At 41.1% G+C, this 15,503-nt stretch overlaps 2 protein-coding genes across 3 annotated transcripts in view; one reads left to right on the top strand and one right to left on the bottom strand.

Annotated features, from left to right (window-relative positions):
• MIOS (meiosis regulator for oocyte development) overlaps nucleotides 1-15,503 on the bottom strand; it is a 126,618-nt gene that overhangs the window by 27,903 nt on the left and 83,212 nt on the right. The gene's annotated exons all lie outside the window — the stretch shown is intronic.
• The window catches only part of COL28A1 (collagen type XXVIII alpha 1 chain), an 89,074-nt gene continuing 81,370 nt past the window's right edge, over nucleotides 7,800-15,503 (top strand). Inside the window, exons 1-3 of one of the 2 annotated variants that reach the window (XM_087945357.1) lie at nucleotides 7,800-7,890; nucleotides 9,211-9,372; nucleotides 11,227-11,783. In XM_087945357.1, coding sequence (XP_087801483.1) covers nucleotides 9,246-9,372; nucleotides 11,227-11,783 — 684 coding nt within the window. In that variant the 5' untranslated portion in view covers nucleotides 7,800-7,890; nucleotides 9,211-9,245. Of the gene's footprint in view, nucleotides 7,891-7,914; nucleotides 8,050-9,210; nucleotides 9,373-11,226; nucleotides 11,784-15,503 lie in introns of those variants that run through there. The other variant, XM_026677794.2, reaches the window with a different exon arrangement.

A 15,503-nucleotide genomic window follows, 5' to 3' on the forward strand; every position in this document is an offset into this window, starting at 1 on the left:
TGTCATAGAATTCTGTGTTGACAGCTTCTTCATAGTGAATAGGTGTTTGGAGAATAATGGAGACCAGACATCTGACCAGTGACTTCAACTCTTTAATAACAGTAAATAGAACAGAACAGAGCAAGGCTGTAGCCCCTTTTATAGGGTTGGCTGTTACCCTATTAACCAATACTAAGTGCATTAAGTTCAAACTAATAACCAATAAGAAGTGTCCTAAGCTTGGCCAATCAGAGGCTTGTTATGAACCAATCCTTGTTCATTGTTTAAGCACCAATCAAATGTGCAGGCTTCCAAAACCTGCTTTGCATTTAGGTTTATTACTTTTTATTCATTCACAACACCCCTCCCCCTTGGGTTCCGTTTGAGGGGAGCTGTAACAAAATCTTCAAGGTAGACAGGCTGTTTGGTCTGTCTGGATGATTTCCGTGGCTCCACCGGGTTTGTTCTTAAGTCCGGTTCCGGTGGAGCGTTTGGATGATCTTTATTAAGTTCCGTTTCGCTGCACGGTGATTCCGTGCTGCTTCCGTTGTTGTTGTCTCCGCCAATCAATGTTTCTTCGGGGTTTCGCAGTTCGGTTTCCCCCGTGTTCAAGTCCCATGGAAAAGTCAACTCCCTCCCGTTTCAATCCCGGTACTTCGCTGGGCGTAGGGTTTCCGTTGGCCTGCTATCCGTTATATCGAAGTCAATTTCCTCGATATTTCCTCCCCCCTCAGTTGGTGAACCCGGGGAGCCATTGGCGCTGGGTAGTAATCTCGAACGGAGTTGGTCTATGTGGCGTTTCCACACCCTGCCATCGTCTGTTAGCAGGCGGTAAGATTTAGGCCCAGTGAGGTGGGTAACAGTAGCGGGTATCCATAAAGGGTCGCCGGAGAAGTTTTTGGCAAAGTTTAAATCGCCTACCTTAAATTCCCGGCATTTGCTGCTGGAGCCGAAAGGCTTTTCGGGTGCGTATGCGGGGTGGAGCCGGTCGAGGTGCGATCGTAGTTTCCGCCCCATAAGAAGTTCGGCGATGCGTTTTGTTAGTAACGCTGTGGGGCGTGATGTGCTGCAATAATAAAATTTGATTGATTTTCTCGTCGATGTTTCCGAATTCCATTTTGTGGAGGGTCTTTTTTACGAACTGTACCATGCGTTCTGCACGCCATTCGCCGCAGGGTGCGCGGGCGAGGTTAACGCATGGCGGATGCCCCGGTCAGCAAGATATTGTTCGAATGGTAATGCTGTGAACTGTGGGCCGTTATCCGAGACAAGGACGTCCGGAAAACCATGTGTGGCAAATAACCTGTTTAATTTGTTGATAACTGAGTCCGTTGTAGTGGTGCTCATTCGATGGATCTCGAGCCAATTTGAATAGGCATCGACTGTAATAAGGAAAGTGTGCCCTTTCGTAGGCCCCGCAAAGTCAATATGGATACGGGACCAAGGTCCTCTAGGAGTTTCCCATTCGGTTGGGCTTGCTTTAGGTGGGGGCGTTGCTGACGTCTTGGCAACGTTGACAAGTGGCGACCCAGGCCTCGATTCTTTTGTCGATTCCCAGCCACCAAGCGTAGCTTCGTGCGAGTGCTTTCATCCGCACGATGCCCGGATGTCCGTCGTGCAATACCGCTAAAACAGTTCGTTGCAGTTTGCCCGGGATTACGACTCTATCGCCCACAAGATGCAACCCTTTGAGAAAACAACTCGGTTTGGCGTGCTTTAAAGGGCGCCCATTCAGGTGATAGCTGTTCTGTTGGCCAACCACGCTCAACCCAGCGTAAGATGTGTTGCAGGACCGGATCTCGTTTTGTCTCGAGGGCAATGTCTCTCGCCGTCAATGGCGGTGCGTGTAGAGTCTCAATTTGCAACGTTGTGATGGTTGGGGCTGGATCTTCAACCGATTCTGGAAGCGGTGTTCTGCTCAATGCATCAGCGTGGAGAATTGATTTCCCCGGGCGGTGTTGCAAGGTGTAGTTGTCGCCGCCAAGAATTCAGACCAGCGGGTCATTCTGGGGGACAATATATACGGGGTTGGTTTATTACCCGCAATAATCCCCAGTAGTGGTTTATGATCAGTAATTATTGTAAACGCACGCCCATACACATATTCATGAAACCTTTTAACTGCCGCCACAATAGCTAAAGCTTCTTTATCCAGCTGACTATAATTTCTTTCAGCTTTAGCTAAAGTTCGTGAAAAAAATGCGACGGGAGCTTCTGCTCCGTTCGGTAAGACGTGGGCCAAGATTGCTCCAACGCCAAAAGGTGAGGCGTCACAAGTAATAGTTAACGGCAGAGTCTTGTTGTACTGCATAAGTACAGAATCAGAAGTTAGCAATTTCTTTACTTGCTGGAAAGCGTTTTGTTCACGTTGTCCCCAAACCCACATTGCTTTTTTGTCCAAGAGTCTATGTAATGGTTCAGCTACGGTTGCTTTATTGGGTAAAAAGACGTTATAAAAATTGATAAGTCCAAGGAACGCCTGTAGATCTGCCTTGTTCCTTGGAGTGGGGGCCTTCTTAATTGCCTTTAGTTTGTCCTCATTGGGATGGATTCCTTGACTGTCCAGGAGGTATCCCAAAACTCCACCCTTTCGGTACATAGCTGGCATTTATTTTTTTAACTTTGAGGCTCATGCGTTTTGGACCCTTTGTAAAACTAGGTGGAGTCGTTTTTCTAGAATGTCCTGTTCGGGCGGCGATGAGCACATCATCGAAATACGGTACGACCCCTCTTATCCCTTGTAACAGCCTTTCCATTAAGCTCTGAAAGCTTCCTGGGCGACGCTCACCCCGAACTGGAGCCGGTTGCATTTAAATGCGCCCTATGCGTGACGATAGTTTGCGCCTCCGCGGTGGCTGAATCTACAGGCAATTGTTGATAAGCCTGCGCTAGGTCTAGTTTAGCGAAAACTTTCCCGCCACCCAGGGAATGGAGCAGGTGTTGCACTACCGGCACTGGATATGCACTTTGCTGGAGTGCGTGGTTTAGGGTGGCCCGGTAGTCTCCGCAAATTCTCAGTGACCCATCAGGCTTGATAGGCGTCACTATTGGGGTTTCCCATCGGGCGTGGTCGGTGGGTTCCAACACGCCCTGTTCTATCAGTTTATCGAGTTGTTCATCGATTTTAGGTTTCAGGGTGAACGGCACCGCCGCGGCTTAAGGCGGATGGGTGCTACCTCGGGTTCAAGCTAAATGAGATTGGGGTCCCCTTGTACTTGCCTAGTCCGTTCGCGAAAACGTCTTGGAATTCTTGCACGAGGGCTTCCTCCCAATTGTTGCTCTCGGCACGGTGGACTCCCGCTACAGTGATTCCAAGTGGTCTGAACCATTGAAGGCCTAAAGACTAGGCCGGTCACGGTCCACGACAGTCAGTGGCAGTGCGATGGTGCGGTCCTTGAAAGAGACCTGAATCGGCGGGACCCGACAACGGGAATTCGGTTACCCTGGTAATCTTTGAGGATAACCCTTTGAGGGTTTAGGTCTTGGCGGCGAATCGTCGGGATGAGCTGTTGAAGCGTCTTCCAGGACACCATCGAGAGATGATCCTGAGTCCACCTCCATGATGCAAGGTTTGTTTTCGATTGCGACCTCTACTCGGATTTTCCCGGCATCAAGGGATGTAGCGTGGCCTATGGTAATTGTTTGGTGGGTCTCTTCACGCCTGGTTTCTTCACGCCTGGTGGAAGTGGTGGACGGTTTGTTTCTGTAGGAGTGGCTTCCCCATTGGTGTTTCAGTTTGTTTCGGGTGTGCCGAAGAATTCTGAAGACTGGCATTCGGCCTGTCGGGGTTTGGAGTTTTGTTTGCTTCTGCAAACCTTTGCGATGTGACCTCTTTTCCCGCAAATGCGGCAGAGTGCGTCGAGGAATTTGCAGCTGGATCGTGGGTGATTCGCCCCACATCCTGCACACGGTCGGGATGAGGGTTGTGTGAACTGGTCTCGTTCCGTTTGGAGTCGGTTTACCTCTTCCTCATCGCTTTCTGATGGGGATTCTAGGTCTTCGTGGTGAGTCGATACCGGGTGTCTCTCTGAGCGTGGCGAGGTATCTTTGGTGAGTTGACGTAGCGGTGCGTTGGTGCGGCGCATTCGGGCTGCCGACTTCTTGGTCGCCTCCGCTGCAGTGGCTTCTTTAACCATAATTTTGCTCTGGATCGTGCCGTCTTCTAGGCCCAGAACCAGGCGGTCCCGGAGGGCTTCTTCTAAGTCGGAGAATCCGCAGAGGCCTCCAAGGTTGCGGAGGTCCGCGATGTAATTGGCAAGGCTTTCGCCCTTCCGTTGGTCCCTCTGGTAATATTCGTGTCTTCTGACTAAGGTTGGCACGGTGGGCGCGTAGTGAGCCCGTAGCAAAGGCTCGAGGACGTCCCAGTCCATCGCTTTTACTTCGGCTGGCTTGGCAAGCGATTTTGCCATTTTAAACACGGTAGGCCCGCAATGAGTTAGGAATATAGCTCTTTTTTTGCTGGTTGTAGCGTCTTTCAAATTGTTGGTCTCCAGAAACATCTGGAACCGATCCATGTATGACTCCCAGTCTTCGGTTTCTGGGTCGAATGGAGCGGGTGGTACGGCACCGCTGGTCATGTTGCCGTTGATGGTGCGTGTTCGACCACGTGCTCTGTTGGTTGCTCTGTAACTCAGTCAGCTCTTCGGTCTCCGGATCCCATCCTCGTCGCCAGTGTTATGTTTGGAGAATAATGGAGACCAGACATCTGACCAGTGACTTCAACTCTTTAATAACAGTAAATAGAACAGAACAGAGCAAGGCTATGGGCAGCAGTAGCCCCTTTTATAGGGTTGGCTGTTACCCTATTAACCAATACTAAGTGCATTAAGTTCAAACTAATAACCAATAAGAAGTGTCCTAAGCTTGGCCAATCAGAGGCTTGTTATGAACCAATCCTTGTTCATTGTTTAAGGACCAATCAAATGTGCAGGCTTCCAAAACCTGCTTTGCATTTAGGTTTATTACTTTTTATTCATTCACAACAATAGGTATGTTAGTTCGTCTGCTCTGGTAGCTACTGGAGCTTTGAATTTCTGCCGCGGAAAGTGTTGACATTTTCACGGCTTGTGCCTCTTCAATGGATGCTTTTAGATTAAGGTCAGCTTTGGCCAGGAGATGCCTCTGTAAAACGGAGGTCTCTAACACCACAGACCAGCTGATCTAAAAGCATGTCATCTAGGTCCCGGAAACCACAGTGAAGGGCAGCCAATCTGAGGGCAATTATATACTCACTGCTGGTTTCTCCCTCAGCCTGGGTTCTTCTTCTGAAGGCGTGCCAGCGGGCTATGCGGGATGGCTTCGGTGTGTAGTGGTTACTCAGGACTTCTTGCAGCTCTTCCCATGTCACAGCTTTGACAGTTTGTGGGGCTAACAGGGCCGTGGCGGTATCAAAGACAACTGCTCTGCAGAACCTGAGGAAGTACGCTTTTTTTCTGTTAGCAGGGATCTCTGTCAGGTTGGCGGCTTCCATCATGCACCCGAATCTGTTGATATAGGACATTCAGGTCTCGGTAGTTGGATGGAAAGATAGAAAGTTCGGTGGTGCTGCCATGTGACTCGCTTAGTGCCTTCAGCTCAGTGACTTCAGCTCTTGTTACCTCAGTATATGCCTCACTCCTCTGATCCCATCCTCGTTGCCAGTTTTGTATTTGGCGTGCGGGAATAAAGAGGCAAAGGCGAGAATGAAAAGCTAACAAGTTTATTGTAACATTGTAAAGCAGCCGCGGCTTGCCGCTAGCTAACTGGCGGCTGGCTGACAGAACAGCTGATTCCATTTGACAGTTCCTTTTATACTTAGCTGTCAAACGGAATCAGCTAATCAGAAGGGATTCCAGCTCCCGCTCAAAGAGCGGGGCGGAGTGAAGACTTTAGAAGAAAACTGTAGACAACATCTCAACCAGGTAGCTGACAAACCACACTCAATTTATAGTTCTTAAAGGAACTACATTTACATGGAAGGAAGGAAGCAGTAGTGTGTCCTAAATTCTGTTTTAGACACAATACTCTTCAATATGTTCATAAACAATTTAGATGAGAGGATAGATCACATCAAATTTTCAGATGACATCGTGGCTCAAGATTCAGAGGCATTTCAATAGACTTGAACACTGGGCTCTATATAAGAAAATGAAATTTAGTGGAGACAAAAGTAAGATTTCATACTCAAGTAAGAAAAACCAAATGTACAGGTAGAAATTAGCTTAAACATGATTCAATAGCAGTAACTGCGAGAGGGATCTTGGAGTCCTAGAGGACAATCATTTAAATATGAACCAGCAGTGTGCTGCAGCCACCAAAGAAGCCAATGCAATCCTAGGCTGCAATTTACAGAGGGACAGAATCAAGATCACATGAAGTATTAGTACTGCTTTATAATGCCTTGGTAAGACCACACTTGGAATACTGCATCCAGTTTTAGTCACCACTAAAAAAAGATGAAAAGTGTGCAGAGAAGAGCAACAAAGATGATTAGGGGGAGGGAGGCTAAGGCATATGAAGAATGGTTGCAGGAATTGGTATAGAAGGACTGGGGGTGTTCCAATATTCAAGGGGACCCACAAAGAAGAGAGGATTAACCTATTTTACAAAGCATCAGAAAGCAAGATAAGAAGAAATGGATGTAAACTAATAGTGGAGAAGCAATCTAGAACTAAGGAAAAATGCCTAAGAGTGAAAACAATTAACCAGTGGAACGGCTTGCCTTCAGAAGTTTATTTATTTTATTTTATTTATTTATTTATTTATTTTATTTGTTAATCGCTTACAAGATAATAGGTATAAGTATAAACATGAGTTAGAATACAGGAAATAGGTACAAATAAATGGGGACAATAGGACAGGGGCGGGAGGCACAATGGTGCATTTATGCACGACCCTTACAGACCTCTTAGGAATGTGGGTACTCCATCACTGGAGGCTTTTAAGAAGAGACTGAACAAACATTTGTCTGAAATGGTATAAGGTTTCCTGCTTGAATAGGGGATTGGACTAGAAGACCTCCTTCAAACTCTGTTATTCTGTTATTCCTTTGAGGCCAGCCAAAATCATCCTATTATAGTAACAGAATGTTGGTGCCTGAAAGTACTTCTTCCCTTTGTCAGCTTTACTTTTGAAAGAATTAGAAAGAAACAGTGATCATATTTCTTATGTAGATCTACAAATCTCTTGTCTGACCATTGTCCAGGCTATAATTTTTCCTTTTTCTGTCTCTTTAGGTATTTTCCAGATCATTACATAAATCTATATGAACAATATTTCAATATTTTCTTGCTACATCTCCCTGGATTGTCTTAATTACACAGTAAGGCAAATACCTAACTTTAGAGATCACTAATCTACAGGATTGTTTTCTCTAGCACGTGCCCTTCTCTCAATTCACCTTAAGATAGATAATTCAAGGCCTAAAATGTTTTTAATTTTGACATTTAATTTCCATTTTAGTTTATTTTAATGATATTGGTATATTGTTTTATTTAAATGTGTTATTTTATATGATGCAAGGATAATATGGTTTACTTGTTTGATGTTCAGTACAAACTGGGGATTATTTAATAATCCTTGATAATAAAATTGTAACTTACTATGATTTACATAAATACTTCATCTGATGCTATGATAGCTACCTATGTATAGCTTTGTTGTTTTTCAATTCCATCTTTCTTCTATTCCTCTTTTTTTGCTTGGTTTATGGAATATTTTGGCTAATTATTTATTACAGCTGCTATTAAAAAAATAAAAACAAAAACTGTATAGTAATGAAAAAGCTACTTGCAAAGCAAACTCTCAGAAAAGCTGTTCCTTTAACATTTTAAGTGTGTCCACCCAGACAGAAGATCTGGCCAAATGCCTAACCATTCTCCATTCAGCTTGGAGCAATGAAAAATGAGTCAAGGATCAAGTTCCAGATGCAAGGTACTATTATTTGCATCTGGACTAATTAGTTATTCCAGAACTACTGCAATTGTTAAGGAAAGAAAACTAATCCCCTATCCCCAGAATGCCTTGTCAAGATCATATCTATTTCAAAATTCTTTAATTTCCAGTTTGAGCTTCAGTGCTTTCTAAAGTAAGGTAAGATGATGATGAGATGATGATAAAAATAATTTCTTAGTAAAATAAATGCAAATCCAAAGCATATTTTTAATTTTAACGATATGGTCAACAACCAACTGTATTTTAACAATTGTTGACATTAGCGATATAAGTATAGTACCAATAGAAAAGAATGTATTATTTTTTGTTAGAGAATAGAGTTTTGCAATATTATATAAAATTCATTTTGGCATTATCAGTGAATCATAGGTTTGAAAATTTTATATTGGTGTCATAAGTTAATCACTGAACATAGAGATGCCCTGAGTAAAGTATATCCAGTTTTCTACATGTAAGCCTACTGAAGGTAGAGTAAATTTTCGCAATCCTGCAAAATTAGTCATTTTGTAATATACTTTGTATTACCTTAGGTTCTATTTTGTAGATATTTTCTAATGAATGTCTTTCATTGCCGAATAGTTTTCTTTCTCAATAGAATTAAATTCTGCACATAAATTCTGATAGAAATGACTGTGTCTGCTAAAAATGCAGTTTTGGAGCACATTTACACAAGCACCCATTTTTTTCAGAGAAAACTGGTCTGACTTTTTTTTTCAAGATAAATAACAGAAGAGAGTCTTTTCAGCAATTCTTTTACATGTCTAAAAAGAAGAAGCTAATTGACTAAATTAAAAAAAATTATGAAGCTAATTCTTATAATTATATTACTGAATGCAAGCCATGTTTTATTATTTGTATTACCTAATGCAAGCCATTTTTATCCATTATCTTGAGACAGAAAAGCATAAAATATCTGTGAATACTTCTCAGATAAAATATGATAAATAAGCAAGATCTGTAAAACTTGCAGAACTTAAGATTTTAGAAATCTGATATATCAGCCAGAAGGAAAAATGCACAAGTATTTTCTCTTTATTTATTTACAATACTTTTTCCTTGTATTTTTCTCTTTATGTTTCTATGGTAGCTTATAATAGAAATAGACTTTAAAATGAAGTCAATAAAAACAATTTACATAAAGGCCTAATAGCAATAGGAAAATAGGACAGTTTAAATAATGAAATACTACAATTTAATTTCAAAGTTGTAGATTGTATAAATCATTTAATAATGTTCCATACAAATCCATATTCTGGGTTTCTTAACATGATAATAAGTTAATGGATTTTTTTTTATTAGCAGGAGCAGCCATTGGATTTTGAATACAAGTCATTATGTGGAAAAAACACTCCGTCCTTTACCTTTTGGTTTTGGCCATTGCAATAAACAATGTAGTATATGGACAAAACAGAAGGAAGGGACAAAGGTTAAGTCCTCTGGCAAGAAAAGACAATCTTCAGGGTAAATTCCTAGAATTTGATATAAGTATTATATATGAGAAGGAAGTGCTATAGGTTGCATGAAAGATTCCCAGGGGAAAGTGATATATTTCTTTACCTGCATTTTGTATCTTCACAAATCTCATGGAATTCTCTATTTTCATCCTCAGTGGATTACAAAGGACATTGTTATTCTCTTCTGAATGTCCATCTCTTTCTAATGGAAGACATGATTCATGGAATATGCATTGAAAAACATATGGGACCCACAACCATATTTTCAGAATGGTTTGGGAGACATTCAGATGGTCCAGTAATCATATATTTTGATAAACATGGCTGCCATTGCTACTGGATTATATTGAGCTGTTGATCTAATAACATCTTAATACATGGGGGAGGTAATATAAAATAATTGTAGAATAGAAGTTCCACCTGCCTACAATTGTGAATTATTTATATGCATTGAAGGCTACCTGTGAAATAATAAATATTAAAATGTTACATCTATTATGTCTATGGTGCTCTTTCTCTCTAGTGCAAAACATCATCATTTTGCATTTGTGGCCTAAATGATCCATTCTATTCTGTAATTCTGTAAATCAGAATTGTACAATTGTGAATTGTGAAACAGCTCTAAGCAAATCATCTTAAAAATGATGAATGTTCAACAGTGACAGACTATTTCAGAAGGAGTTATACTGTATAAATAGAAACTGGGCATGATCTGTTAGGAATGCTGTATCTGATATTTCAGATTCTGTATTCAGCTATTCCCAAGGTCCTTCCAGCATTCCAAGATACTGAGTGATGTTAATGAGACTTTTCAAGGGGTGACTGTTTGGTACTGTGTACCAAAGCAAAAATGGAATTTTATGTTCTAAAACTTCCCTTATTCCATGCATTTACTTACAGTTATTCTGTTATGTGAGAAAGAAGTTAAAATGCACTTCAGTGAAGTTAATGAAACTTATTAGCTTCTCCTTGATTGGAACTATATTATCTTATTGGCATGCTATTTCGTATTCTTCTGGTAAACCATGTTTAGGCCTATAAGATTTGATATATAATGGATGGGAAGGAATTTTACTGATGTCTAAAGGTGCTTTTTTCAAAAGAACTTCCTTCAGTTTTGTTTCCTTTGAAAATATTTCGTTTCTCATCCAAGAAGCTTGTTCAGTTCTAATTGTCTAAAAGAAAATGGAAGGACGTATATTCTTTGCAATCATATGGTCATTAGCACTCTGAATCAAAGTGCAAACGGATGTGGAACGCTCTTGAGAATTTTCCATTCCTCATTCCTAAGAAAATCCACATACATTTGTACTCTGATTCAGGTGACTCTGAGGATACAGATAAACCCCCAAGTGGCTTCAACAAATCTCAGAGAGCTAACAACCAATCCTCAGAGTGTTAATGACTGGATGACTTCAAAGAATATAAATCCTTCAATTCCCCTCCAGTCAGTTAAAACTGAAGAAGCTTCTTGGATGAGAAGCAGAACATTTTCAAAGGGGAAAAAAAGTTGCCTTTTGAAAAAAAGCACCTTTGGTCCATGATCTGGATGATTCAGAATCTCCATAGACAATTTTACTGATTTTTTATTGTTCCAATTTGTACATCATTAACTGAGGGCATGAGATAGAAAATTCTGTTTCACAAGTTGTCCATGCTTATGTTTAAAACAACTGATAATATAGAGGTGTGCAAATCCCGTTGTACATCAATATCCTTTGAAGTTTCACCATGGTTGCCTTGATAGTGGTGTCCATGGAATGACAATTATGAAAGCAGCCCTTTTGTACATGCATCACAATGCTTCATTTTTAATGTATGAATTTTCTCAACATGTCATTTCTAATCTTGTCCTTTTTAGATTCTGTCTGTTTTATTGACATCATCTTTATTCTGGATAGTTCTGAAAGTGCAAAGGGTATATTGTTTGATAAGCAGAAAGAGTTTGCTATTCTCTTAAGTGATAAAGTCTTCCTCATGAAGCCCACCCGTGTTCAAAGATATGACATCAGACTGGCCATCATGCAATTCAGTAGTACTGTCAGAATTGACTTTCCTTTTTCAGTGTGGAGAAACTTGCAGATTTTTAAGCAAAAAGTCAATGAAATGAGCTACATTGGACATGGCACCTATTCCTACTATGCTATTTCTAATGCAACTCAGCTGCTCAAAGCAGAAGGTCGTAAAACAGGCCTCAAAGTGGTTTTGCTAATGACCGATGGTATTGACCATCCCAAAAGTCCTGACATTCAAGACATATCAGAAAAGGCCAGAGCTCTTGGAATATCTTTCATTACCATTGGCTTGTCTAATGATGTCAATAACACCAAGCTGCATTTGATATCTGGTGATTCTCCAGGGAAGTCTGTATTAATTTTGAATGAGCCCAGCCTTTCAGATAAAATAAGGAGCCAGTTGGTAAGTCTTTTTAAAGTTTAATTCATTTTAATTGTTGAAGTTGCAAGGCTTCAGAATAGGAGGGGCATGATTTTAGGATTGGGCAAATAAACTTATACTATGGCATCTGCCAATATAGTATAGATATGCTGCATAAGGAGTCTCAGAATAATCGGAATTGTAACTCATAAGGAAGGCAGGATTAAGAAAAAATTGATGTAAACTACTGTATATGCCGGCGTATAAGACGACCCGGCGTATAAGACGACCCCCAACATTTCCACTCAAAATATAGTTTGTTATATACTCGCCCCTCTTCCGCACGCCTTCCACTTTTGCACTTTTTTTTTTTTTTGAGGCACTTTTGTGCACAGTGGAAACGAATCCTGTGAAGCCGAAGGTGCAGCCAGCCTTCTCCCAGCTCCCAAGGAAGCGAGGCTCGCACCGCCCGGGCTCCGCTGAGTATCCGGCTGGGGCTGTCAGGAGTTGTTACCACTGGCGCGCTCCGCGCGGCTCCAGTCCGCGTTGCCTCGGGAAGGGAAAGGCAAAAGGAACAGCCGCGCAGCGCTTTGTAATGGCAGCAGCGGCTCCTGGTTTTGCCTTTCCCTTCCCGAGGCAACGCGGGACTGGAGCCGTGCGGAGCCGCGCCAGCGGTAACAACTCCTGACAGCCCCAGCCGGATACCTCAGCAGAGCTTGGGCGGTGCGAGCCTCGCTTCCTTGGGAGCTGGGAGAAGGCTGGCTGCTCCTTTCGGCTTCACGGGATCCGCTTCCACGGTGCGCAAAGTGCCTCAGCCGCGGGCAGCCGCAGTGCTTCCCAATTACTATTTGCCGGCGTATAAGACGACCCGGCATATAAGACGCGACCCCCCCAATTGGAGGCATGTTTTTCAGGGCAAAAAAAGTCGTCTTATACGCCGGCAAATACGGTATTATAGCTATACATTATCCACAGTTTTAAAAGATGTAAAATATAAGGATGACTATTTTCGGAAATAGTCCTAAGCAGCACCTTTTTAAACTTGCAGTTAAGCTACTTACTGGTGAGAGTTATTATTTACTATTTTATAACTTTTGCACATACAGTATAGTTATTATACTGTCCTAATTTAGTTTTTAATTGTTTAAATTATTTAGTTTAAATGGTTTAATTATAAGAATGCAATTAATTAACTAATCATAATTAAATGCCATTATTTAATTGTTTTACTATAAACTTTCTTATTCTTGTTTGTTAGTAATTTTGAGTATTCTCTTTGTTAAAAGGTAAGATATCAATCCAACTCATATCTATTGTGTTTCTTATTCTAACCTGACCACCAATCATTATTGAAATTGTTCATTTGTTTAGACCTCGGAAAGTCCTTATGAAAGTTATAGAACTGTCTGGAATCATTTCAGCATCACAATCTTTAGACATTATTCAGTAATTTGTCGATGACACCCTACCAATGTCTACTTGTTGGTGGACAAGACAAACTTCCAGTTTCTTGCTTCACTAACCATTATTGCCATGGCCAAGAATTAGGTCTATAATTCTTTAGAAGTTGTCTTATCTCAAACTTTGATATATTTCAAGAGTAAGGGAATGTCAGAGTAGGGAGAAATATGCTTCTGCAGAATGAAAAAGAAGGCAGAGTATGGGCAGAATGGAAGATCAACATTATAGTAATAGTTTATGACAGACATGCTTTATACTGCTGGTAGAAAAATATCCCAAATGTTGAGTATTGTAAATAGAGTGAGTAGTGTTGTGAGCAGTATTTTTCTTTGACTTAGCTTTGCACACACTTTCTCAGGCCCATCATCAAAGACATGTACAAACTATAGGTTTTCTGGTAGCTAATTAGATTATTTATTTTGGTCTCTTTGGCCATCCTCAGTTTTTGTAGTTCTCTCCTCTTTGAATCTTGCTTCTTGTTGGCAGAAATTCACTCCCTGGCTCTGCAAGCATTCCAGAGTTTTTATTATGTCTACTTGGCCATCTTGGTTGCAACTCCTTTTTCCTTTTTGTTTTCTTCTCCTTCTTTTTGAGATGCTGCTCCAGATGCATCTACTCTTGGCAGTTTTTATCCTATTGACATTAAAAGTGAAGCTAGAAAACAAAACCTCTCCTTCTTTCATTGTTTCTGTGTTACTTTGTTCTGCTCTGCTTTGCCTACTGAAATAGTTTTTCTCTTTAGTCTGCTTCCTTTAGGAAACCTAGAATATTTTTTTCCTCCCCCGATCTCAAAAATAAAAAGGTGAATGATTCAGCCTTTCTACCATTGTATATATTTTTTCCTAATAAACCTTGCTTTCCTTTGCAGCGGTAAAGATTTGCTTTTAGTTTAATAGGTTTGTTTGATTTACATAGTACATTTTGCTAAGTATGAATCCAGGGAATAAAATGGAACATCTCAAAAGGATGCTCAACACAACAATTCCTCAACTTTGAAACCCCATTTCCTATTTTTTTAATAAATGAAAGAAGAAAGCTTGGGAGTCAATCAGAACACAGTGATATCTCAATCAGAACACAGTGATATCTCAATCAGAACACAGTGATATCTCAATATACCTGAAACAAAGCCAGTATGCTTCCAGTCCATCCCTGAATCGGAGAATGTGTGGAAACTCCACCTATGCAGCCTTCAGTTCAGAAAAAAATAGGTTAAAATACTCAGCTGCAGATTGCCTAGTTATAGAGTTAAACAAGTTAAACATAGACAGGCCTATTCCAACTGAATAGATTTTTATTTTCATTTACACAGTTAGTAGGAGGGCAAGTATAGATTTGCAGACCAAAAAGGAATACCTGTTTGGCAGCTAGGTGTGTGGTGGCAAGTGTTGGAACTGGCACTACCCACGAGGACATTGGAGGACTTGACAAAAGTGGCAGCATATTCTTTCTAGTAGTGGTGACATTTAGTGGCGGTGAACTATTTTTCAAAAAATGTCAGTGGGTCACATAAGCCTACTAAATGGACCATATAAAGTATGGCCCTGATTTAGACCATACCTGATGTTATGGAATCATTGAACTGGAATGGATTTCATAATCAAAACATTTTATTCCACATTCAGGATTGTTATTGTTACTATTAAGGGCATTTATAGGATTTTGCTACTTTTGTCAAAATGTGCTAGCCCTGCAAGGTTGCCTAAGAAGAAGCACAAACAGGAGTACTAGCTGTCTATTTATTGTCAGATTACATTAACAGAATCTTGCAAGGCTAAAATAATTTATTCCCTCCTTTTACTCTCTGGAAAACTAGGGAGGGTCCTTTCCCAGGTCCTCTCTGGGAAGAGGTAAGTCTTATATGTCAGTTGTCCAGCCTATAGATCTCCTTCTTGTCTCTCAAGGTCATTTCCAAGGTCATTCCCTCTCAAGATCATTCCCACAGTATTACACAATGACGAATGTAATGCCGTGAAATATCAAAGGTCAGAGTTTCTGTCATGAATCCATTATCTTAATTTCATAATTCTGCCTTTTTGTTTTCCCTATCAATGCAAGGGAGTTCATGATTATTTCTCCTGTATCCTACATAAGAACAGTAATGGCATGTTGTTATATTCTGAGCATGGGCGCAAGGAACGGAGACGAGTCAGAGAACTAGTGAACTTCAACTCTTTATTAAGGATTAGGAACAGAGCAAAAACCCTGGGCAGCAGCAGCTCTTTTATAGAGCTGGCTGCTGACCCGTTAACCAATGAATTGTGTCCAACTGCTTAAATTGTGCCCAATGAGAGGTGTTCA

Source organism: Notechis scutatus, chromosome Z, assembly GCF_049901735.1.
Source record: "Notechis scutatus isolate UNSWTSFEM ecotype Mainland chromosome Z, rNotScu1.2, whole genome shotgun sequence".
In the NCBI taxonomy this organism is placed as follows: Eukaryota; Metazoa; Chordata; class Lepidosauria; order Squamata; family Elapidae; genus Notechis; species Notechis scutatus.